The sequence below is a fragment of the Carcharodon carcharias genome, chromosome 13, assembly GCF_017639515.1.
Source record: "Carcharodon carcharias isolate sCarCar2 chromosome 13, sCarCar2.pri, whole genome shotgun sequence".
NCBI classification, from domain to species: Eukaryota; Metazoa; Chordata; class Chondrichthyes; order Lamniformes; family Lamnidae; genus Carcharodon; species Carcharodon carcharias.
Genome location: NC_054479.1, coordinates 123,039,047 through 123,065,127, shown reverse-complemented (window position 1 = coordinate 123,065,127; position 26,081 = coordinate 123,039,047). Strand labels below are relative to the sequence as shown.

The 26,081-nt window shown below is 45.2% G+C and overlaps 1 protein-coding gene across 1 annotated transcript in view; it reads right to left on the bottom strand.

Annotated features, from left to right (window-relative positions):
• Positions 1-2,335: 2,335 nt before the first annotated feature.
• The window catches only part of mapk8ip2 (mitogen-activated protein kinase 8 interacting protein 2), a 70,977-nt gene continuing 47,231 nt past the window's right edge, over positions 2,336-26,081 (bottom strand). Inside the window, exons 5-13 of the mRNA XM_041203124.1 lie at positions 18,616-18,807; positions 16,045-18,495; positions 15,046-15,121; positions 11,902-12,074; positions 10,215-10,324; positions 6,677-6,796; positions 5,190-5,260; positions 3,629-3,727; positions 2,336-2,482 (exon numbers count right to left, since the gene is read on the bottom strand). Of these exons, the coding sequence (XP_041059058.1) occupies positions 2,410-2,482; positions 3,629-3,727; positions 5,190-5,260; positions 6,677-6,796; positions 10,215-10,324; positions 11,902-12,074; positions 15,046-15,121; positions 16,045-18,495; positions 18,616-18,807 (3,365 nt within the window). The 3' untranslated portion in view covers positions 2,336-2,409. The remainder of the gene's footprint in view (positions 2,483-3,628; positions 3,728-5,189; positions 5,261-6,676; positions 6,797-10,214; positions 10,325-11,901; positions 12,075-15,045; positions 15,122-16,044; positions 18,496-18,615; positions 18,808-26,081) is intronic.

Below are 26,081 nucleotides of genomic sequence, written 5' to 3'. Positions count from 1 at the left end.
GATTGCTTCTCCTATGCCAACTGGTGCCATCTTACGGGTCACCTGTGAGATGAGTGCTGGTATCTCTGTTAGAGATTTTGTCCCTTTAAGGCCTTTGTTCCTCTTGTTCCTTCTTCCATCTAGTTATTAGTTATACACACCACTCAGAAATTGTCTTTCAATCCCTCTTGTAATTGAAGATGCTCAAGGACAACCTAGGGTGACGGTTCTCCTCTCAGAAGGAATGTGTCCATGTGTCCGACCAGCACATAATATTCCTACAAAGTGTCACAACCAATCTTTGTCCCCACTCGCTAAGTGCTGTCTTGGTACTTTATCAGCTCTGGGTAAAAGCTGCCCCCTTAAATGAGGACAACGTAATACAACAGTTCTCACCACCATCTCTTAATTCTTGTAAAACCAAAATTCAGCCCAGCTGCTATTAAGGAAAGCAGAGTGTCCAATAGCCAGGAGATTAAGGATTGGCTAAAGATGAACTCATGGCAGTTAGAGAAAGCAGAAGCGGTGAATTAAGTAAAGGTAACCTGTGGTGTCTCACTGCACATGAGGAAGTTGACAGATTAAGTCACTCGGCAATCAGGCACCAGTGTTTTGGACTCCTTGTTTCCCTTTGGCAGTGGACAAGAGGCAAGCCTTAAATTGGAGATCTCATGCAGCTTTTAAGAACCATGCACGTTGTAAGGAGCCTCTTCAGCAATGAGCGGAGCCCATTTCACACAGGGCAGAAGAGTTGGTGGAGCTGTGAATTGGTTCGATTGGACCATGGGCAGCACAAGAACACTGGTGACTTTCCTGCCAGGACTAATCCATGGGAAATAATAGTGAAAGTGGGGATACTGGAGTCAGTAAGGAAGCTATCCTTTACAGTTCACCACTAAAGTCTGTGTAAAAGATCTAACTAAAGCTTTTTTCCTTCCCAAAAGAGCTGCTATTTTGTTCCTTCACTTGCAGTTGGTGTCCATGACATTACTGCTGGGGATGAGCAGGTCTGTGTTCTGGAGCAAGTCCCTTTTTTTTTTAAAACTGGGTTGGCAGAGTTGGTGGGGGTGCGGGGGTGGTTGTGGCTGGGGATGGAGAATGGCTTTGAAATGAAGCAAAGCCAAATGCCCCTAGGAGAGAATGTGACTGTGAAGCATGCAGCAATACAGTTTCCCAAAGGTGTGGCTTTCTCTAAAACAGGAAAAGCCATTCTGTCACTGACTTGATCACAATAAGAAACTCTACATCATGCCAAGCTGGCTCTACTGTTTCTGTGTAATACCTATTAATATTGGAGAAAGACTCATACTGTGCTATGTATAAATGACCCTAATATGATTTTCACCCCACACTCTCATCTGATTTGTTGGGGGAAGTGGCAACTTTGGAGATTTAGGACCAGGTCAGTTTGAAAAGAACTTGCCAGGTTAAAATAAATCAATGGCAGACTGGAGGTGGCTGCTTAAGGACCTGGATGCTGGATTCTCCAGTTGAAACTGCTCCCATTGGTGACATCTTCCTCTGCTTTTCTCTGCCCAGGGCTCTTCCCATCGAGGGTCAAACCACCACCTCACTTGCAGAGGATCAAAACCTACTCCACAACTAACCTTCCCTCTCCACCCCCCCCTTCCTCCAAGATCAAAGCTCAACCTAACAGGGTCAGGTACTTCATCCAAAATCAGACTCACTTGTCCAAGGTAATTATTCTAAGGATACTGTTAATGAGATCTTTTAAGATGCAAAAACATTTGTAGAGGTCTCAGTTTTAATTATTGAAGAACATGCTTTATTTATTGGCTGAGAGGGGGCAGCTCCTCACTTTATGAGCAGTGATCCTTAGGTCTAGACAGAGGCCCACTCTGCTTTATTTAGCTATGGTCCATGAGGCTAGAGAGAGGACCACACCTCACTGTCCATCTGCACTGACATCCACACACAATTTAGCAGGGTGTTCCTTAAGAGAACTAATAGGAGGCACAAAGAACATCTCATGAGAAGGTGGTTGGACACAGGGCACTGTGGCCCCAATAGCAGATACAACTGAAATAAAGGAGGTGAATTTAACCTACATTCGGCTGTTGGATGAAATTCTTGTGATATGTAAACTCATCATGCCTCATTTTCCTCTCTCTATTTGACCAAGTGCCTCTGAATTTGAACAGGTGGCTTTGAAGCAACCTGTAACAGCAGCAAGTGTAGGGGATGGAAGCTAGTGTTAGATATGGGATGGATATGTGCAGCAAACACAGGTTTGATATCAATGGGCTTTCATAGTCAATGCTAAAACCTCACAGGGGGCTCCATGTACTGTATACCCTTACTTAATAGGAATTTGTTTAATTTTTTATGTACAGGGAACAGGGGTACAGCAAACAGTTGAGCCCAGGTCCAGCGAAAATGTCATGTATCCACACGAAAGCTGTCAAACCCCTACTCCAGGTAAATGTCTTCCGTTGGACAAGCGTACTCCAGGTGCTCCTGGTAGTATTCCTGAAATGCTTGGCTGCAAAGCAGAAAAAAATGGGACTTTAGTGAGCACACCGTATGCTGTCTAGTTGTTTCTCCCACCATTCCTCCACTCCAACATTGGTCCCTATAGAATGCATTTTTTCACAGTCACTGTCAGCCAGTTGGCATCTCATCTTCAATGTCTTTGTTAACTGAGCCATTGTAGGTGAATTTCACTCCTCTACTTTTCCTAAATCACCCTGATATGATGGAATTGTAATACATCTGTGTAAAATTTGAACAAAGTTCCAGCATCCTCTTGGCTAAACCAATCTCCTTCACATGAACACATCCCTGGCCTTGATTTCTGTCTAGCCATTTACTGAGGCTTGTAAGGACAGATCACAAAGAAACTATTTCCTCTAGAGGGGGAATCTAGACCCCGGGGGCATAATCTTAAAATTGGAGCAAGCACATTTAGGAGTGATATCAGGAAGCTCATTTCACAAAAAGGCTACTGGAAACCTGGAACTCAATCCCCAAAAAGCTGTAGATGCTGAAGGATAATTGAACTTTCAAAAAAGATGAATAGATTTTGTTGGGTAAGGGAATCTAAGGATATGGATCAAAAGATAGCTAAATGAAATTGAAATGCAGGTCATTTATAATCTAAGGGGATCAGGTTTGAGGGGCTGAATGGCCTATTCCTTTTCCTATATTTATCACTCTAGAGGGCGTTATGAGAGGTGTATTTCCCTCTTTACTATGCCCTAGGAAGTGCAGAGCCAGTCTTACAGAGATTAGAATTTCTAACTCGTTTTGCTCTTCATACATCAATTGGGTGCCCTAGTGGTGAGGTACCTGGAGACATCCAACTCAAGACCAGTGTGGGATGACCGGCCATGTGGGGATCCCTGAACAGCTCAAAGCCCCTTCAGCCCCTGCTTCTTGGCATGCTTCCAGTCAGTCACCCAGAGGAACATCATTCTATCATTTGTGGAATTTTAATCAAGTGACAGAGGTACATCACTGGTATAAGTTTGGATATTACACCTGCAGACTCTCACTGGGGTCTAGGAGACAATCTTAGGGTTTGGGAGAGGAAGAGATGGAGAATGTTACAATATAGCTTTAGAAGTCAAGAGTATTTTCTGCCTTGGCCATTTCCACACCTATCCTGGTATTGGTGGTTGGCACCTACCCAATACACTCAGCAACACGGCGCATGGATTCCTCAGATACGAACACGTGGCAGGCAAAGCGGTTCACCACAGGGTGCTTGGTGATGAATCCAAAGTAGCTGAAAGAGACATTACACAGTTAAAAGGGACACAGAGCAGTAGTCCTCTTAATGGGTCCAGCTTTAGTGATCCTATTAAATAGAAGACTCCACAGAGGTCCTGGTTAAAGGAGACAAATCCCAGAAACCTCAATTTTACTGAGCTTGCCCAGAAGATTAGGTCAGGTGTCCATTTTACACCATGCCCAATTTTACTCTTCATTCAAGAAAATGTTGAACAAGGGTTGAATATAAAACTGGTGTCCCAGCCCACCCACTGGGCAAGTTAGGCTCTAACAAGACTAGAGATTAGAGAATAACAAGGCAATTTTACTGACAGGGAAAACACAAAGCATCTTATGGCAGAGATGTAACAGAGTGAGAGAACCAATAAACAAAAAAAGGAAGAAAAGTGCAACCGGTGGCTATATAATGAACAGGGACTTGTATGGAGAGATGGATACAATGTACAAAACTTTGCATTGATCACAACAGTTATCCCTCAACCAACATTGCAAAACAAAGACAGATTATCTGGTCATTTATCTCATTGCTGTTTGTGGAGCCAGCAGACAAGTTGGCTGCCGCATCTCCTACATCACAACACTGACCACACTACACAAGTACTTCATTGGCTCTAAAGTACATTGGGACATCCTGAGGTTGTGAAAGGTGCTATACAAATGCAAGTAATTTCTTTAACAATGAGTTAACAAATGTACAAAATCAAAGGAGGAGTGTGAACAGGATGTTGTCCAATCTTATCAAACTATATACTCTGAATTAGTTCTCAGAACCCAACTTCTAACTCATCCAATGTTAATTTGATAAACAATCTGAGATGATACAGGAAACACTTGCAAAGTTAAATGAGCCAAGTTTGGAATCTGGATTGAAAGTGAACTGTAATCTGGTGAGAGGGCAGTAGCTATGACAAAGAGCAGACTCCCAGAAACAGAGCTGAGATTAAGTTTAAATGGAAAGAGAGCAAGTTGAAAACAGATGCATGATATAAGCAGAGCATAGCAAATGCAAGAAAGTGTTTCTGAGCAGCTGGAAAATGAGGCTACTGAATATCAGAGTGATGAATCAGGACTGCTTCAGCTGGTCCAGGGAAAAATGGTGCAAAGCCATTAATGATTTGGAGGTCATGGAGAAAGATAGGGCTGTTGTCAGCTGGAAAACTATCCTTGCACTAATAAAGCACCTTAAACTATTAATTTGCTTAATTTTTTTTCTTAAGTGCACTGATGGTTAATTGAAGAGACACAGCAGTCATTCTGTGGGTGTCATAGTCCTGCTGTGAAGCCCTGGGAGTGGGGTTAAAAGCCACAGCCTTCAAACTCACAGGAAAGTGTGCTCTCAATTGAGCCCAATTGATGGCAATAGCTGAAGAGGCAGAGAAAAATAAGAAAAAATGGCTCAATGATAGGGAATGGGTAGGTTTTACATCAGCAGTTAATGGATGGTCTTTAACCCTTACCAGCTGTTTTTAGGGTGACATCCACAGAATGAGATGTTCTTCATCTGAAAAAAATGGCTGCACCTTTCAGTCTAGGAGAAAAAAAAGATCACAGGTAAAACAAGGCTATGGCCGATCTCCTTCTCAGTACCTCTCACACATGGAAACATTGAACCAATTTACATTCAACCAACTTCTACTGCTAAACCAAAGAATGAGTTGGCATTTCACAGAGTACAATGGAGCAAAGAGGAACTTGTGCTTAACGCTTGGTATTGGGAGACCATTGAGATTTTGCCCTCTTGCAACAGACGCTGGTGGGGGTCGGGGGGGGGGGGGGGGGGGGGGGGGGGGTGGGGGGGGAATATTCTGCATTTATCTCAAAGCTGTTGTTTTCAATTATCCATTGGCTCATTAGGTCATGGCTAAAAGATATGATGAAACAGACACGTCAGCCAACTCCAGGGCCAGAATCTTTGGGTCGGTGAGTGGGTGTGGACCCTTTTCGCCATCGCGTAAAATGACGCACGGTGACATCGGGCATGTGTCCCCGACCTCACCGTATGTCATTCAGATCTTCAGTTCGATGGGCACACACCGGAGATGGCTGCACGCCTGCCGAACTGTCAAAGGCCTATTAAGGCCATTTAAATACTAATTAAAATAATTAGCTGAGCTACCGGTCCAACCTCCTCATTTATCAGGAAACCTCATCCACGGGCGGGATGAGGTTTCATGAGGGTTTTTAAAGTTTAATAAAAATTTTTAATAAAATTCATTGACATGTCCTAGCTCATGTGACACTGTCACATGAGGGGACGTGTCTTGAAAATTTGTATTTTTCTTTATTAAAATTTTTAAAAATCAAACTCAGGCACAGAGCTGCATACGCAAAAGAGCACAGGCCCTGACTCAGCCTCCTCCCCCCACCTGCACGGGGAGTGCTCAGCGCTTCCGGGTGCACGTCATGCTGGGCTGGCCTTAATTGTCCCACCCACGTAAAATTGCGGCACGCAACCAATTGCAGGCAGCGATCAGCTGCGTGTGTGCCCGCCCACTCCCATCCAGCCCCCCACCCCCGACAGGGAGAAAATTCTCCTCCAGGAGGTGATAAAATTCTCCCTGTCCTGTTTTGGTTTCTCCTGTCCTGAAGGCACTGAATCTCACTGGGTATCGAGTCCTTCTCATAACTCACCCATTTGGCCAATCTGAATGTGTGACTCTAGTTAGTGAATGTCTACAGACTATTCTAACATGGCTCATCAGGTCGGATACAGCATGTGTTAGATACAGAGTAAAGTCCCCTCTACACTGTATTGTCAAACATCCCCAAGGCAGGTGGAGTAGACAAATCGACCCATTGACTAGATAGGCCCATTCATAGATTTAAAACAAATGTGTCCTAGGACAATCAACAAATATTTGCACAGACATTGAATGGTAGATAGAATCTAGATAAATAGATCAACAGACAAGTGAATCAATAGGAGATGCACAGATGAACTTACCTTATCCTCTGCTCCATACTCATTCAAACTCATGACCAGTTTAACCCCTTGAATGCTGACCTCCAACTCGCAACTAGCAGGTGGACGCAGATGAACTGTCAATTTTCGAGTTGTAGCAATCTGAGGGTGACATTGAAAATTAATATTAGATCTGGGAATTAGTCTGCACAACATTAGACCTTGGTACTACTATTTATGGATCAAAATGTTGCAGTTGCATCTCTGGCTTGTGCCAAGTTGAGCTCAATCAGATTCGTCCTGGACCGCGGTATTGAGCCTACCCATTTCCAGATGAAGGAGGATATTAAAATCTGTCATGGTGCCTGTTCCTAGATGTAGGCACTATCTTGTTCTTCCTATAGTGGGTCTCCCTTACCCCTATAGTTGCTCTCCCTCTGTCTCACCCTCTCCTCCTTTGCCCTGCTTACCTGGGAGGTCATCCCTATTTATTGCCAGATTCCATTTTTCGATCTACCATAGGTCGCAGTATATTAAGTTGACCCAGAGTACAAGATGACCCCATTTTTCCAGCCCCAAAAATCATATTTTTGCATATAAACAGCATATAAGTCACCCACCCACCCCCCACCCCACATCCTTTTCGGGCATGACATGCTATATCTGCATTAGTATCAGCCTAAGTTTTCACCCCACAAGTACATACTTTACTAACTGGTACCTTATAACAGGGCACAAGGGATCAAGCAGGCTATACGGGCTTTATTGCAAAGATGTTCGGGAATTTAAGACCCACCCACACAGAGCAAACTACCCAGCCACCGGTGGCAAAAGATGAAGAGAAATGAGTCTTCCAAAAAAATAAATGAAGTATAAAGTTGGTTTCAAGCTGAAGTTGTAACATCTGCTAACTCATCAAATAACTGTGCTGCAGTGAGGGAATTAAGTGTTAGTGAAAAACTGGTGCGAGAGTGGAAGGAGGAGGAATCCGCCAAGGAGAAAATGCCCAAGACTAAATGTGCCATCAGTACAGGGACCAGCCTCTGCCAGATCTTGAGAAGCATATATTGGAATGGGTCCTCAAAAATCGTCAGAATGGTAGATCGTCACCAGAAATACAATGCGTATACACACAATTAAGTGGGACAAATCAAACCCTGAGTCCAGTCAAGGTTTCAGAGCATCAGCTAGTTGGTGCAGCCACTTAATGGAACAAAAATGTCTAGTGTTGCTTCAGAGGTTGCTTAGAGGCTGCCAAAAGACCTGGATGCCAAAATTACCCATTTCCACCATTATGCCAGAACAGCAACATGGATGAAACACCCATGAATTGAAATATGCCCAGCAACTGAACTTGAGTGGAAAGATTCAAAAACAGTTCTAGTGAAAACCACAGGTCAGGAGAAAACACAATTCATGGTGGTACTGGCCTCATGGCCAACAGAATGAAATTAAAACCTATGATAATTTGCAAAGCGTAAAACCACGCTGAAAATCAAGGCCAGAAATTCCCCCCTGTCAGTGGGAGGGTTGGGGGGGGTGGGGGGGGACAGACGATGTTGTGTGGGAACAGGCGGAGGTGGACGTGAACCCGATTGGCGTCCCTAATTGGGGACACGCCGCCACTTTACATGGACGGGCCAATTAAGGCCTACCCAGCGTAACGCTTGCCCGGAAGTGCTGAGTGCTCCATGTGGGTGCGGGGTGGTGGGGGGGGGGGGGGGGGTGATTCCCTGAGATGTTCCCCGAGCGAAAGAGCACAGAGATCTCCCCGAGGCACAGAGGTGCCTCAAGGAGATTTGTTTCAAGGCTAAAGTTTTAAATAAAGGCTTTTAACACTTTTAAAACATGTCCCCTCATGTGACACTATCACATGAGCTGGGACACGTCAAAGAATAAAAGTATAAATTTTTACTAGATTTTAAAACACTTCATGAAACCTCATCCTGCCCACGGATGAGGTTTCATGAAAAACGCGAAGGCCGCCTGGGCTCTTTGCCTGCCCACCGAGCTTAAGGTTGGACGGGCAGCTCATTAAATTGAACTAATTAGGTTTTAAATGGCCTGAATAGGCCTTTGACAGTTTGGCTGCGCGCCCACCGATCTGAAAACCTAAGTGATGCGTGATGGTGTCAGGACGCCTGCCTGACATCACTACACGTCATTTTACACATCGGCGAGCGGGCCCCGCCCCCACTCGTCGACAGGAAAATTCTTCCCCAAGTTTCCTGCAGGAGTTTTTGTGTATATCCATGACAATGGATGGATGAGGGTGGAGTGAAGCTATGGCTTGATTAAGTGTGGAATAGGCATCCCAGTTGCCTACACAAAGAACACGGCCAATTAATGTGCAACATGTCAGATCATATATAATTGATGAGATCAGGAGGTGCCTGCAAAGAAATATGAGGGGATCTAATATCCATTGTTCAATCTTTGCATATGTGCCTCAAAAAGCTATTCAAGGATCATGTTCAAGTTGAATGGATTGACAGAGAAAAAAATCTTCATAAAGAGTGGAAATATGCATGCTGCCCCGCTGATTTTTTGTGTGGATTTGTCATCAAATCTTGTGATGCTATTAATGCACCAAGTGTCATCAGATTGCTCAAAGAATTCGGAATATCCAAATCAATGGATGGAGATGAAGGTGATTTGCTATGGGGAGATAATTATGAAACCAAAAGCACGAAATCAGATCCAGAGTGGGATCCTTATGATGATACCATTGCCAAAGTGACTCAATGAACTTGAGGAACTTTTTGCATTGGACATTGAAGTCAATGAAGTTGATGGATTTTAAAACACTTTGATTGAGGTTAAAAGTATCTTTGTAGAATTAATTCAGTCAATAAACCACAAATTTAAAATGAATTACCAGTGTTATATTTTTTTCTCATATTTCAAAATGGCAACCGTCCACACTGACGATCACATTTTATACTTGAGGTAGAAAATGAACCCATTTTGGAAGGATTTTTGAAGGTTTCAAAAGTTGACTTATACACCATGTTCCAAATAGTACTCTCCCAAACCGACAGGCTCAGGTAATTGAAACAGGACTAGAGGCCATCAATATAAGATAATCACCAACAAATCTAATAGGGAATTCAAAAGAAACTTCTTTATGCAAAGAATGTTGAGAATGTGGACCTTGCTACCACAGGAGTGGTTGAAGTGAATGGTTTAGATGCACTTAAGGGGAAGCTAGACAAACATACGAGGGAGAAGGGAATAGAGGGTTACAATGATAGGTTAGATGAGGAAAGTTGGGAGGAGGTTCAACTGAAGCATAAATATTAGCATGGGCTACCTGGGAGAACTGTTTGTTTGTGCTCCATACCCTATGCAATCCCACGTAAGGACAAACTAACAAATGAGGAATGAAGTGATTTGTTCTGGAGGTGAGGCTATCAGGGGAACGAGGCTTGAAAATGCCTGGTCTACAGACTTAACCCAAGTTTGATGTCATTTAAATACGTCATTTTGATATGCTATTCTTGCTACAATTTTTACGTTTGCTCCACACAATGTGCTCACATACCTCTCCCATCACTCCTAGTGATTGTGGTACTCTCACCTTCTGCATTGCAGCACACAGGATGTCATTACCCTGGTGATACGGGACTTCCACAGATCCCAGGAACTGCACATCGAACCTCTCCACCCAGACGCTGTTCTTCTTTATCCCTGAATCAAAAGACAACAGAGGAGGCGTTTGATGAGCTGAGCTTTGTTTCTGAGGCCGAAGTCTGCCTTTTATAAGCAGCTCCAGGGTTTAAATCAATGGGACAATGGCTTCAGTTGGCTGGAATATTTAACTTACCATTTGAGCTCTGCTGACCCAAGGCATGGTGCGAGCCAATGTAAATGCTCAAGATTAAAGGAGGGAAGGACCCTGAAATTGATTTGCTGAAAAAACCCCTGTAAATTTATATTTTAGACCAAATTATTACAAAAGGATTAGGCTACCTGCTTCTTATAAACTGATGCACAGCTGCATCATTGATGGAACTTGCTGAGTTGTGTTGGAATTACCTACCATTATGCCTTCTAGCAGCATATCAGATAGTGCACAGAGCATTGCAACCGAGCATTCAATTTTAATGTATGAAGCAAATTTTGGCAGTGTTGTGCCCTCTTCAGAGTGAACTAAAAATATAGCAGGATCGATTCTGTGATCTTGGAGGGAGGGCGTTTGGTTACCAGACTCAGAAGCTCACTTATTGCAGTGGAGGGAGGGAGCCATTGCAATGGATTCAGTAGAGCAAGCATTTACATAATTTAAATGCGTTCCCTGCATGATTTGAGCCTTGCACTGGGTTTGCAATAGCGACCTCATTGAATGCAGAGTATTCAGGTCGTGCATGGAGCATCGCAACCCAGCTTCCAATTTTAATGCAAAAAGCAAATTTTGGAAGTGTTGTGCCCTCTCAAGAGTGAACTAAAAATACAGCAGGGTCGATTCTGTGATCTTGGAGGGAGGGGGGACCTTTAAAGGGCTGCTGCTCAAACAGAAAGACAGGTAGCTGTGTTGCAGTGAGTGGAGGATGGAGCAAGGTCAAAACAACAATAGGCACAAATCTAAAGGATGGTTTGGCAGCCTGTATCTCCCTATAATAGTTTTGTTCATCTTGTACTGCTTCTAACTTCTATTATGTATCACAAATGCTGAGTGACCACAGCATTGTGTCTCAAAATACATTATAAACCCTCAGTTCAGACTTTGTTGATGGGAAAACCCATTTTAAAAGTGTCAAGGTTTACCTGCAGCATCTTGTAATGCTCGTAGGTGACTCTGCTGCTGCCATCTATAATGGCTAAATGCCTACCATGCAGCATTCGAGCAAATCCAAGTTCTCTAACAGTGTTCTCAATGTTAAAGGTCAGTCTCTGTATTGGAGTGGAGCTCTATTACAAATCCATTAAGTGGCAGTGTAGATAAATCAATTATATAAGTAAGTCTCTCTTAATGACATCTGGATCCAGGCTTTTTATACCTCCCCGTTTACACCGGTGCCCTTGGACTTAGCTCCTGAACATTCCCTGGAAAATATTGTCCATCTTTCTGATCACGCATTAAGTTTTTGCTGCAGTGTTACAGAGTTTCGACCATCAGTTAGCTAAGAGCCCAATGCTCTCCGATGAATCACAGACAATATTAATTGCACTGCCCCCACAGGCACACACCGCGCCCCCCCGCCCAACCTCAGCTCAACAGTTGAAAGCCCTCTGAACTTTGACCCCAATCTTACTCTTGGACCTACCTAGGAATTCCTTGGCTTGGTTGACTACTTCATGGGCGTAGTATGCTGGGAAGATTCCACGCTCCCCTGTGCGCATGTTGTAGCCTCGGTACCAATAGTCATCTTCCTCCTCTTCAACATACAATGGGTCATCAACATCCAACTCCAGTTCATCCTGGTGGCGAGGTATGAACCTTCAGAGAACCAGAAACAGTTTTGTTAGACCAGGAAATGAACAGATCGAATGAGCAGTTGAGTCTGAAGTTTGAGGTCCAGAATGCAATAAAATGGGTTCAGTGTGCACAGCGATGTCAGATAAACTTTAATTGGACACAGCTAAAGTATGGCACATGTGATGAGAAAATGGGTAGCACCTGCACTTCATGAATGGCTTTCAAATAATTTAAGGGTCAAGTTAATCCAGTAGTTTTAATGTTCAAAGTGTCTAATCAGTGTGGCATATCAACCAAAGCCAACAGAGTGCTGAACTGCATGAACAAAGCAATAGGGTACGAGTCAGACAAAGTCATGATCAAACTGTTCAATGCTCTGGTCAGATCACACCTAAAGTACGGTATTCAATGCTGGACCAGTAATCTGGAGAATGTGAGTTCAAATCCCAACATGGCCATTTCAGACTCTGAATTCAATTTTAAATATTAGCAATCAGTGAGTGACTGTGGAGCTATTAAAACCCAGCTATTTCACTAATGTCCTTTAGGGAAGGAAAGTTGCTGTTCCTTATGCTGTCTGACCTATATGTCCCACATCAATGTGGCTGACTTTTACCCAATCTCTGATGTAGCCCAACAAGCTACTCAGTTGTATCAAAATGCTACAATCAGACTGTAGAGGCTCAAAAAGGCCCGGCACCACCTTCTCAGGATACCTAATGGATGGACAATAAATGCAAGCCTTGCCATTAATGCTCACATCCTGGTCACTGAGATGGGAGGGAGACATTTAAATGCTGGAGCTGCAGAGAAGAGCTAGGAGCTGATCTCTGGTTTCAGAGAAAGTGAGTTAAGAGGAAAGACTGGAAAAACTTGGGCTCTTCACCCTGGAAAGAAGGTAGCTGAGAGCGAACTTTCTAGAGCTGTCTGACAGTACACAGTGCAGAAAATCTAAATCCATAAAATATTTGGACTTAACCCAGGATAGTAGAATGAAGGAGCAGAGGGTCAAACGTAGGACTGATGTAGGAAGTTCTGCACAGAGAGAGTGGTCAACACATGAATGGGCTCCTAGGTAGAGCAATGGATGTAAAAATCTCTGGAATCATTTGAGATATAGTTGAACGTTGTGATGGTCATAAGTGCTCCGAGATCTTTTTGATGGATGAATTAGGATGGGCTTGGCCAGATCTATCTTGTGACTCTTATTTTGGAAAATTAGCAAATCCAAAAATGATTGGATAGGATTAAAACTTATTTTTCTTTGATGCTTGAGAATTCTTAGAAAAATAGGGGTTTCTGTGTTTTGAAACAATGAGGCTAATGTAATTGGCAGGAAGCAGAAGAGGAGATTCAGGACTTTGGTTCCTTTATTCACAACAGCACTGATGTGGAACAGAAGACTAAAGGAGCTGAATTACACCACATATCAAACAAACCTGCAGTTCCTGGCCAAAATAGCGGCTTGTCTCTGTTACCATGGGCCCAGTAATGATAACAGCTCTTCTCTGTCACACCCACTGGGCTGATAAGAAACATCAACCAATAGGAAGAATTTGCTCACAAGCTCTGGGCACTCTAGAGATAAAAACAAAAAACTGTGGATGCTGGAAATCCAAAACAAAAACGGAAACAAATACCTGGAAAAACTCAGCAGGTCTGGCAGCATCAGCGGAGAAGAGCAAAGTTGACATTTCGAGTCCTCATGACCTTTCAACAGAACTAAGTAAAAATAGGAAAGGGGTGAAATATAAGCTGGTTTAAGGCGAGGGGGGGTGTTTGTTGAGACAAGCAGCCAGTGATAGGTGGAGATAACCAAAAGCTGTCACAGACAAAAGAACAAAGAGGTGTTGAAGGTGGTGATATTATCTAAAGGAATGTGCTAATTAAGAGTGGACGACAGGACAGATAAGGTACAGATAGCTCTCGTGGGGGTGGGGGAATACTAAAAGGTAGAAATAAACAATGGGTGGAAATACATTTAAAAATAATGGAAATAGGTGGGAAAAGAAAAATCTATATAAATTATTGGAAAAAACAAAAAGGAGGGGGAAGAAATGGGAAGGGGTGGGGATGGAGGAGAGAATTCAAGATCTAAAATTGTTGAACTCAATATTCAGTCCGGAAGGCTGTAAAGTGCCTAGTCGGAAGATGAGGTGCTGTTCCTCCAGTTTGCGTTGAGCTTCACTGGAACAATGCAGCAAGCCAAGGACAGACATGTGGGCAAGAGAGCAGGGTGCAGTGTTGAAATGGCAAGCGACAGGGAGGTCTGGGTCATGCTTGCAGACAGACCGAAGGTGTTCCGCAAAGCAGTCACCCAGTCTGCGTTTGGTCTCTCCAACGTAGAGGAGACATTAACATCTCGTCTGAGAGATGGCACCTCTGACAACTTTAGATCTTGAACTCCCTCCTCCATCCCCACCCCCTTCCTGTTTCTTCCCCCTCCTTTTTGTTTTTTCCAATAATTTATATAGATTTTTCTTTTCCCACCTATTTCCATTATTTTTAAATGTATTTCCACCCATTGTTTATTTCTACCTTTTAGTATTCCCCCAGCCCCGCTAGAGCTATCTGTACCTTATCTGTCCTGTCTTCTACTCTTAATTAGCACATTCCTTTAGATAATATCACCACCTTCAACACCTCTTTGTTCTTTTGTCTGTGGCAGCTTTTGGTTATCTCCACCTATCACTGGCTGCTTGTCCCAACAAACCCCGCCCCCTCCCCTTAAACCAGCTTATATTTCACCCCTTTCCTATTTTTACTTAGTTCTGTTGAAGGGTCATGAGGACTCGAAACGTCAACTTTGCTCTTCTTTACCGATGCTGCTGTGTTTTTCCAGGTATTTCTGTTTCTCTTTTTGTTCTGGGCACTCTAGTCCTGTCTCAGTGATTCCCCATTTCTGTTCTGTACTAAGTTTAGAGTGATGCCGGGAGACAGGGGTCCTGTTCAGGATCTCCCTCCAGTTTAAGCCTTGGGGGACCATTCTTACCGGAATACCGCTCGATGAGTCTGCTCCCGTTCCTCACCATTTATTGTACACGAGTAAAGACCAAAAGATTCTGTACCTATTCAGGAGAGAGAGTACAAGGTCACTCTGCCAGCAGATGTCCCAATACTTCCCAATGACCTCAACACCCACCCCCATTGTAACACCAACCCCCCCACCCCGCAAAACCAGAAAACCTACCCTCGCCACAACATCCACCTTTTACCGGAACTCCAGTCCCCTCACCACAACACCAACATCCCAAACTCACTGCAACAACCATCCGTCACTGCAACACCTAGCCCTCACTACAAAACCAGCCACCCTTCTCCATTGCCACAATATCAGCCCACCCAATCCCTCACCTCAACATCCACTCCCTCACCATAATTCTAGCCCCCTCAATCTTTATCTCAATATCACCACTCCCTCCACCCCCTCCACCCTAAATCTTTTTAAATCTTGATGTTCTGACTACTGACTATTCTGCCACTGGAAGCAATTTCTCTTTACTGACTCTATCAAAACAGTTTATGATTTTGAATACCTCTATCAAATTTCCTCCTAATCTTCCCTGCTCTAAGGAGAACAACCCCAGCCTTTCCATTCTCTCCACAGAATTGTAGACCCTCATCCTTTTATTATTGGCTACTGCCTTACGCTGTACACAGCCCAGTACTACTGAATTACCCAATGTGCTGTATTCTCTCTCTCCACACCCCCCCCCCCCCTCATTCTCAGCAGATTACTTCCAATGATGGGGAAGACATTTGCACACAAATACAAAGGATTTTCCATGAAACTGTTCTCAGAGAATGAAATCCTCAGCAGACATTACAAAAATTAGCAGAGAAATTGTAGCTCAATAACTTGGATAACATATATAGAATGTAACTAATTCATGGCAGAGACTATCACTATGGAAGCACTATTAACATATGGTTCACACTGGATATGCCACACAATACATGCTGAGATTTATAATGAGATGGCACAGCTTACTGGAAGATCGAGAAGTGCTGTTGACAAAAACATTGAGGAATTTCTTGGAAAACTGTGTGTCGGCTTCAGGCGATGAATCCTCTGACGAGTTCTCAATGTCATGTCTCCCTGTGCAATCCCCAAACTCGTTGTCCAGTTCCAGCTCGCAGTTGTCACACAGCGTTGAGATCTCACTGTCATCGCTCAGGATGGAGGTGCAGCGTTTCAAACTGACAAGCTCCAAAGTGGTGTTTTCATCGACCACCAAGGTATATTTAATGGAGTCATAGGCCAGGGACTGGTCCAGCTGCTTGCTGGCTGCCCTGTGCAATGGGGACAGTTCCTTCATGCTGAAAGGTCCATTTGATGGGTCACTAAAGGATATGGGTATTTTGGGGCTTGCATTAAACAGCAGAGAAGGTGGGCTCGAGCATCTACTGGTACAGTCAGTCTTGTCACTGACTGGCTTTGATTTCATTTGTGCCTCTAAGGCTAATGCTCTAGAATATTTATTCAATTCAGTTAACTTATCTTCTAAAATAAATGCAGCTTCTAGGTCTTCACTGAAACTTGGAGAACCCATGTCCCGAATTGGCTTTATCCCTTGAAGGGGTTCCACTGACTCCTCATATTTGAAGCTTAGAGTGGAGTTTGGAATTATGGTAGCTACATCACCCTGTTCATTCATGCAATTGTCCTTAAAATCCATATTTAACCCTGATTCTGCTTCACAGGAGCCAACTGTCCCTGGAGTAAATGACACGTTACTGTCTCCTATCATGGCTGTGTCATTGGATGGATTACTCAAAGCCAAGTAGAGGGTGGCTGGTGTATTGGTAAACATTGGCTCTAACTCAGATTCCTTGACTCTGGTCTCATTTTCTTTTGCCTCATCTTTGGAGAACATCGAGTCACCAAAATCATCATTGCTGTCCATTATCTCAATGTCTAATTCAGGATGGGAAAGATCTGCGTGTTCAGAGCCTTCCTGGCCTGCGTCGATTTGGTGGCCCGAAGTGCGCAGTAGCTTGCTGGCACTGACTGGCTCAATCTCAATGTCAGAGCAGGAAGAAATGGTTTCACTGAATGAATTAGTCTGCAGCCAGCACTCATCTTTAACAGCGTGGGAGCCTTGTGAAATCATTGTGTTGATCATGTTACTGAGGAGCCAAGGAGAGTCAGAACTTTCACTCAGATCAGGGTCCGAATCATGATCAGAACATGAAGACTCAGAATCATTACTCAGTTCATCATCACTGTTCTCTTCAGCATTTTCTTCTGTTTGTGATTTAGGACTTAAAGATCGAGGCAGTGCTTGATTTGGTATTATATCAAGATATGTTGGCCTGGTGGTACATTCACTCTTACTGTCTGGGGCTTGTGGTGAAGTAACCTGCTCTTTAGTTTGGTCAGAATCTTGCAAAGACCCAGCAATAACCTTGGCAAGTTGGTCAGTCATTAACTCCGAGTCCAAGGCTCTGGCAGAAATATCTGAATTGGTTTTGTCAACTGAACATACAAATCTCCCTGTATACCCACTGTCAAGGTCCCATTCAGCAACTGGCTCCAAAGAATTGACATTGGTATTGTTGGCTGTCTTTACCAAGTACAATCGATCTTTAACATTGGAAGTACTGATTTCTCCTTCCCAGTCAATCTCAGGATCAGAGTTGGGTGAGCTTGCTTCCTCAATTGAGTTGGTTAGGTGCGATGACCGACCGCTGCTGCTCTCGCTGGTAAGGTCTAACTCTGTCTCCGAGATGGAAGAAATCATGTTACATGCAGCACTGTTGTCACATGTAAGTCTTTCTTCCAGTTCTTCCAATTCCGAGTCAGAACCAGAGGAAACACCATCCTCAATTTGGTATGACTGCATGAATTTCTTGGTGCTTTTACTGGTTAGATCTGCCACGATGCCTGGGTCAGAGGAAGGAGATACTGTATTGCTATTGGAACTAGATGGCTGCACATAGTCAACAGCAGTCTCATGTCTGCTGTGATCGTGGTCCAACTCTGAGCTGGGAGTCAAAGAACCCATTGCATTGGTGGCAGTGGATTTCAAATTGGTTTGCTCAAGAACAGGTTCCACAAAAGCTGCTTGCTCTATGTGTGGTCTGTGCATCTTGCTGACAACTCCAAACTCTAGTTCCAGCTCTGCATCAGACACAGGAGTACAGGAACCATTGCTAAGGTTGGATGATGATAAACATTTATTTGTGGCAGCAAAGGTCTGATCAGTTTCAACCTCAGTATTCATCCCTAGCTCAGAGGCAAGTGTGTACATATCATTGGATCGATTACCAGAACAAGAATGTTCCATGGAGCTACTGTTGGTCAAGTCCTGTTCCAGCTCTGTGTCTGAGCTTTGCGATGTGACATTGTCTGCTGTGTTAGTTGGATGTGCATTGCTATCGTCACCAGCTTCCATCTCTGGGAAAGAGCTTGCTGACTTTCTATGAAAACCAAAAGACCCTGTCGGAGAGAGACAGTGTTTAGCGAGTTCTTTGTTTGCATGCAATGATGGATATGGCAATGATGGGGACACAATATTCATATTATGATCCTCTATGAGTTGGTCAGCCTTGCTGTTACCGTATTCCAGAGTATCCCGCCGATTCCCTTCAAAATCGTACAGTAGAGGTTTCAGAGGTGACTGGGTTGATGCATTCTCCATGTGTTGCAACTGTGATCCAGTGCCATTTGGCCCAGCGTTCGGGGCGGTCATGCACCAGCCAGCTGGGTGGACACTATCCTGGACACACTGATGTGGAGGAGTTAAGTGACCTGTAATGATAAATGAACTTCTGTTAAAAGAAAGAAATTGCATTCATATATCGTCTTCAACAACTACAGGATGTCCCAAAATACTTCACAGCCGATGAAGTACTTCATGAAACACAGTCAGTCACTGTTGAAGTGTGGAAAATCTGGCAACCTATTTGTGTATAGCAAGGTCCCTCAAAGAGCAATGAGATCAATGACTAGATTAGTTGTATTAGTAATGTTGGTTGAGGGATACATTTGGCCAGGATACCAGGGAGAACTCCGCTCCTCTTCTTCCAAAGGTGCCATGGGATCTTTTCTTCGCACCAGAACAGAATGCTTTGGGATAACATCTCGTCTGAGAGATGGCATCTCTGACAGTGCAGCTCACCCTCAGTACTACACAGAAGTATCAGTCTAGTTATGAACTCATGCCTCCAGAGTGCATCCATGACCTTCTGACTCCGTGTTACCACTGAACTAAGCCTGACATCCAAAAGAGAAAAGATGCTTTTAAGGATGAAATATCAGAAAATTCTGAAAGTACTTTGGGTAAAATTGATTACTTTGAAATGTAGTGGTGGTTACTTCGTCAAGCACAATAACTATTTTGCAGAAATAAGGATCCCACCAACAGATTCTTGTACTTCACTGCTCTTGGCTGATGAAGAAATGTTGGCCGAGAAACAAGGAAAGCATTTTAATATGCTTCCGAAAATAGGAACATAGGACTTGGGAGCAGGAATAGGCCATTTGGCCCTTCAAGCCTGCTCTGCCATTTGACAAGATCATGGCTGATCTGGTTGTGGTCTGAACTCCACTTTCCTATCTGCCCTTCATTACCCACGACTCCCCTTTTCATCAAAAATCTATCTAACTCAGCCTTGAATAAATTCAATGACTCAGCCTCCATGCTTTCTGTGGAAGACAATTCTGCAGACTAATGACCCTCTGAGAGAAAAGAAATTCTACTCATCTACGTTTTAAAAGGGAGATCTCTTATTCTTAAACTGTGTCCCCTAGTTCTAGTCTCCCCCACAAAAAACCTCCTTCCAGTATGTACCCGATTAAATCCCCTCAGGATCATATATGTTTCAATAAGATCACCTCTCAATCTTCTAAACTCCATTGGATACAGGCCCAACTTGTTAACCTTTCTTCATAAGTCCTTCATCCCAGGAATGATTCAAGTGAACCTTGTCTGAACTGCTTCTAATGCAATTAAATCATTTTTCAAATAAGGAGAACAAAATTCTACACACAGTTCTCCAGATGTGGTCTCACCAAGGCCCTGAACAGCTGCAGTAAAACTTCCCAACTTGAATATTCCATTCCCCTCAATAAATGCCAACATTCCATTTGCTTTCCTAATCACTTGCTGCACTTGCATACTAACTATGTGATTTATGTGCCAGGACACAAGGAATGGGATCATTAACATCTGCTACCACCTAGAAGGATGAGGGCAGAAGATAGATGGGAACACCACCTTCTGGAAGTTCCCCTTCAAGCCACTCACCATCCTGACTTGGAAATATATCACTGTTCCTTCACTGTCGCTGGGTCAAAATCCTGGAGCTCCCATCCTAACAGCACTGTGGGTATACCTATGCCACATGGACTGCAGCAGTTCAAGGAGGCAGCTCACCACCACCATCTCAAGGGCAACTAGGGACGGGCAATAAATCAAAAACAGAATTACCTGGAAAAACTCAGCAGGTCTGGCAGCATCGGCGGAGAAGAAAAGAGTTGACGTTTCGAGTCCTCATGACCCTTCGACAGAACTAGGTGAATCCAAGGAAGGGGTGAAATATAAGCTGGTTTAAGGTTGGGTGGGGGAGGGGTGGTTTGGGTGGGGGGAGAGAAGTGGAGGGGTGTGGTGTGGTTGTAGGGACAAACAAGCAGTGATAGAAGCAGATCGTCAAAAGATGTCACAGACAACAGAACAAAAGAACACATAGGTGTCGAAGTTGGTGATATTATCTGAACGAATGTGCTAATTAAGAATGGATGGTAGGGCACTCGAGGTATAGCTCTAGTGGGGGTGGGGGGAGCATAAAAGATTTAAAAATATTTAAAAATAATGGAAATAGGTGGGAAAAAGAAAAATCTATATAATTTACTGGAAAAAAACAAAAGGATGGGGGAAGAAACAGAAGGGGAGTGGGGATGGAGGAGGGAGGTCAAGACCTAAAGTTGTTGAATTCAATATTCAGTCCGGAAGGCTGTAAAGTCCCTAGTCGGAAGATGAGGTGTCATTCCTCCAGTTTGAGTTGGGCTTCACTGGAACAACGCAGCAAGCCAAGGACAGACATGTGGGCAAGAGAGCAGAGTGGAGTGTTGAAATGGCAAGCGACAGGGAGGTTTGGGTCATTCTTGCAGACAGACCGCAGGTGTTCTGCAAAGCGGTCACCCAGTTTACGTTTGGTCTCTCCAATGTAGAGGAGACCGCATTGGGAGCAACGAATGCAGTAGACTAAGTTGGGGGAAATGCAAGTGAAATGTTGCTTCACTTGAAAGGAGTGTTTGGGCCCTTGGACGGTGAGGAGAGAGGAAGTGAAGGGGCAGGTGTTACATCTTTTGCGTGGGCATGGGGTGGTGCCATAGGTGGGGGTTGAGGAGTAGGGGATGATGGAGGAGTGGACCAGGGTGTCCCGAAGGGAACGATCCCTACGGAATGCCGACAGTGGGGGAGAAGGGAAGATGTGTTTAGTGGTGGCATCATGCTGGAGTTGGCGGAAATGATCTTTTGAATGCGGAGGCTGGTGGGGTGATAATTGAGGACAAGGGGGACCCTATCATGTTTCTGGGAGGGAGGGAGAAGGCATGAGGGCGGATGCACAGGAGATGGGCCGGACACGGATGAGGGCCCTGTCAACGACCGTGGATGGAAAACCTCGGTTAAGGAAGAAGGAGGACATGTCAGAGGAACTGTTTTTGAAGGTAGCATCATCGGAACAGATGCGATGGAGGTGAAGGAACTGAGAAAATGGGACGGAGTCCTTACAGGAAGCGGGGTGTGAGGAGCTGTAGTCGAGGTAGCTGTGGGAGTCGGTAGGTTTGTAATGGATATTGGTGGACAGTCTATCACCGGAGATTGAGACAGCGAGGTCAAGGAAGGGAAGGGAAGTGTCAGAGATGGACCACGTGAAAATGATGGAGGGGTGGAGATTGGAAGCAAAATTAATAAATTTTTCCAAGTCCCAACGAGAGCACGAAGCAGCACCGAAGTAATCATCGATGTACCGGAGAAAAAGTTGTGGAAGGGGGCCGGAGTAGGACTGGAACAAGGAATGTTCCACATACCCCATAAAGAGACAGGCATAGCTGGGGCCCATGCAGGTACCCATAGCCACACTTTTTATTTGGAGGAAGTGAGAGGAGTTGAAGGAGAAATTGTTCAGCGTGAGAACAAGTTCAGCCAGACGGAGGAGAGTAGTGGTGGATGGGGATTGTTCGGGCCTCTGTTCGAGGAAGAAGCTAAGGGCCCTCAGACCATCCTGGTGGGGGATGGAGGTGTAGAGGGATTGGACGTCCATGGTGAAGAGGAAGCGGGCCAGGGAACTGGATATTGTTGATGTGACCTAAGGTGTCAAAGGAATCACGGATGTAGGTGGGAAGGGACTGGACAAGGGGAGAGAGAAGGGAGTCATGATAATGAGAAATGAGTTCTGTGGGGCAGGAGCAAGCTGACACGATCGGTCTACCGGGACAGTTCTGTTTGTGGATTTTGGGTAGGAGGTAGAAGCGGGCCGTCCGAGGTTGGGCGACTATCAGGTTGGAAGCTGTGGGAGGAAGATCCCCAGAGGAGATGAGGTCAGTGACAGTCCTGGAAACAATGGCTTGATGTTCAGAAGTGGGGTCATGGTCTAGGGAGAGGTAGGAGGAAGTGTCTGCGAGTTGACGCTCAGCCTCCTCGAGGTAGAGGTCAGTGCGCCAGACAACAACAGCACCACCCTTGTCAGCAGGTTTGATGACGATGTCAGGGTTGGACCTGAGAAAATGGAGTGCAGTAAGTGCAGCGAGAGAGAGATTAGAATGGGTGAGAAGAGCAGAGAAATTGAGACGACTAATGTCGCGCCGACAGTTCTCAATGAAAAGATCAAGAGAAGGTAAGAATCCAGAGGGAGGGGTCCAGGTGAAGGGAGAATATTGGAGATGGGTGAAAGGATCCGTTGAACGGGGAGAGGACTCCTGCCCAAAGAAGTGAGCCCGGAGACGAAGACGGCAGAAGAAGAATTCAGCATCATGCCGAGCCCGAAATTCATTGAGGTGAGGGCTTGGGGTATGAAACTAAGTCCTTTTCTGAGCACTGAACATTCAGCATCGGAGAGGGGAAGGTCAGGGGGTATAGTGAATACACGGCTGGGGCTGGGATTGGAGATGGGGTGGGGACGGAGGGACAGGCAGGGGTGGAGGGTTCTAGATGGGTGTTGGTGTCGATGAGTTGTTGGAGCTTGCGTTCCTTAGCACTTGAGAGAAAAAGAGAAAAAATTTCTTGTTGAGGCGTCGGATGAGACGAAGAATAAAATGAAACTGGGGGCACGCGCAGCTTTGAAAAAGGGTACGGGGGTGCTGCTGGAGGGAGAGGTCGAGTGTGTGCATATGGCGGCGTATGGCACTGAGTGTGGATCTCAGGATGCGACGGGAACAGCAGTCCGAGAAACGTTTTATGTTCAGGAAGTACCTGTAATCCTGGGTGGGTTTGAAACATGAGGGGTGGAATTTCAGTTGAAATCCAAGTGGGGTAATTCGGAGACGGAGACAGTCACTCAGAAAGGAGGTATGGCTGTGAAAGCGGGTTTTAGGTCCAACCCTGACATTGTCATCAAACCCGCTGACAAGGGTGGTGCTGTTGTTGTCTGGCGCACTGACCTCTACCTCGCGGAGGCTGAGCGTCAACTCGCAGACACTTCCTCCTACCTCTCCCTGGACCATGACCCCACCACTGAACATCAAGCCATTGTTTCCAGGACTGTCACTGACCTCATCTCCTCTGGGGATCTTCCTCCCACAGCTTCCAACCTGATAGTCGCCCAACCTCGGACGGCCCGCTTCTACCTCCTACCCAAAATCCACAAACAGAACTGTCCCGGTAGACCGATCGTGTCAGCTTGCTCCTGCCCCATGGAACTCATTTCTCGTTATCTTGACTCCCTTCTCTCTCTCCTTGTCCAGTCTCTTCCCACCTACATCCATGATTCCTCTGACACTTTAGGTCACATCAACAATTTCCAGTTCCCTGGCCCCAACCGCTTCCTCTTCACCATGGATGTCCAATCCCTCTACACCTCCATCCCCCACCAGGATGGTCTGAGGGCCCTTAGCTTCTTCCTCGAACAGAGGCCCGAACAATCCCCATCCACCACTACTCTCCTCCGTCTGGCTGAACTTGTTCTCACGCTGAACAATTTCTCCTTCAACTCCTCTCACTTCCTCCAAATAAAAGGTGTGGCTATGGGTACCTGCATGGGCCCCAGCTATGCCTGTCTCTTTATGGGGTATGTGGAACATTCCTTGTTCCAGACATACTCCGGCCCCCTTCCACAACTCTTTCTCCGGTACATCGATGATTACCTCGGTGCTGCTTCGTGCTCTCGTCGGGACTTGGAAAAATTTATTAATTTTGCTTCCAATCTCCACCCCTCCATCATTTTCACGTGGTCCATCTCTGACACTTCCCTTCCCTTCCTTGACCTCGCTGTCTCAATCTCTGGTGATAGACTGTCCACCAATATCCATTACAAGCCTACCGACTCCCGCAGCTACCTTGACTACAGCTCCTCACACCCCGCTTCCTGTAAGGACTCCATCCCATTCTCTCAGTTCCTTCGCCTCCGTCGCATCTGTTCCGATGATGCTACCTTCAAAAACAGTTCCACTGACATGTTCTCCTTCTTCCTTAACCGAGGTTTTCCACCCACGGTCGTTGACAGGGCCCTCAACCATGTCCGGCCCATCTCCTGTGCATCCGCCCTCACGCCTTCTCCTCCCTCCCATAAACATGATAGGGTCCCCCTTGTCCTCACTTATCACCCCACCAGCCTCCACATTCAAAGGATCATCCTCCGCCATTTCCGCCAACTCCAGCATGATGCCACCACCAAACACATCTTCCCTTCACCCCCACTTTCAGCATTCCGTAGGGATCGTTCCCTCCGGGACACTCTGGTCCACTCCTCCATCATCCCCTACTTCTCAGCCCCCACCTATGGCACCACCCCATGCCCACGCAAAAGATGTAACACCTGCCCCTTCACTTCCTCTCTCCTCACCGTCCAAGGGCCCAAACACTCCTATCAAGTGAAGCAACATTTCACTTGCATTTCCCCCAACTTAGTCTACTGCATTCGTTGCTCCCAATGCAGTCTCCTCTACATTGGAGAGACCAAACGTAAACTGGGCGACCGCTTTGCAGAACACCTGCGGTCTGTCTGCAAGAATGACCCAAACCTCCCTGTTGCTTGCCATTTCAACACTCCACTCTGCTCTCTTGCCCACATGTCTATCCTTGGCTTGCTGCATTGTTCCAGTGAAGCCCAACGCAAACTGGAGGAACAACACCTCATCTTCTGACTAGGCACTTTACAGCCTTCCGGACTGAATATTGAATTCAACAACTTTAGGTCTTGACCTCCCTCCTCCATCCCCACCCCCTTTCTGTTTCTTCCCCCTTCCTTTTGTTTTTTTCCAATAAATTATATAGATTTTTCTTTTTCCCACCTATTTCCATTATTTTTAAATATTTTTAAATCTTTTATGCTCCCCCCACCCCCACTAGAGCTATACCTCGAGTGCCCTACCATCCATTCTTAATTAGCACACTCGTTTAGATAATATCACCAACTTCGACACCTATGTGTTCTTTTGTTCTGTTGTCTGTGACATCTTTTGATGATCTGCTTCTATCACTGCTTGTTTGTCCCTACAACCACATCACCCCCCCTCCAATTCTCTCCCCCCACCCAACCACCTCCCCGCCCCCCGCCCCCCCCCCCCACCCAACCTTAAACCAGCTTATATTTCACCCCTCTACTTGGATTCACCTAGTTCTGTCAAAGGGTCATGAGGACTCGAAACATCAACTCTTTTCTTCTCCACTGATGCTGCCAGACCTGCTGAGTTTTTCCAGGTAATTCTGTTTTTGTTTTGGATTTCCAGCATCCGCAGTTTTTTGTTTTTATCTACGGACAATAAATGCTGGCCTAGCCAGTGACATCCACATTCCAAGAATGAGTAAAAAAAAAAAATCCACCTGACCTGTTAACCATCTGGTCCCAAAGACTGACAGTTGA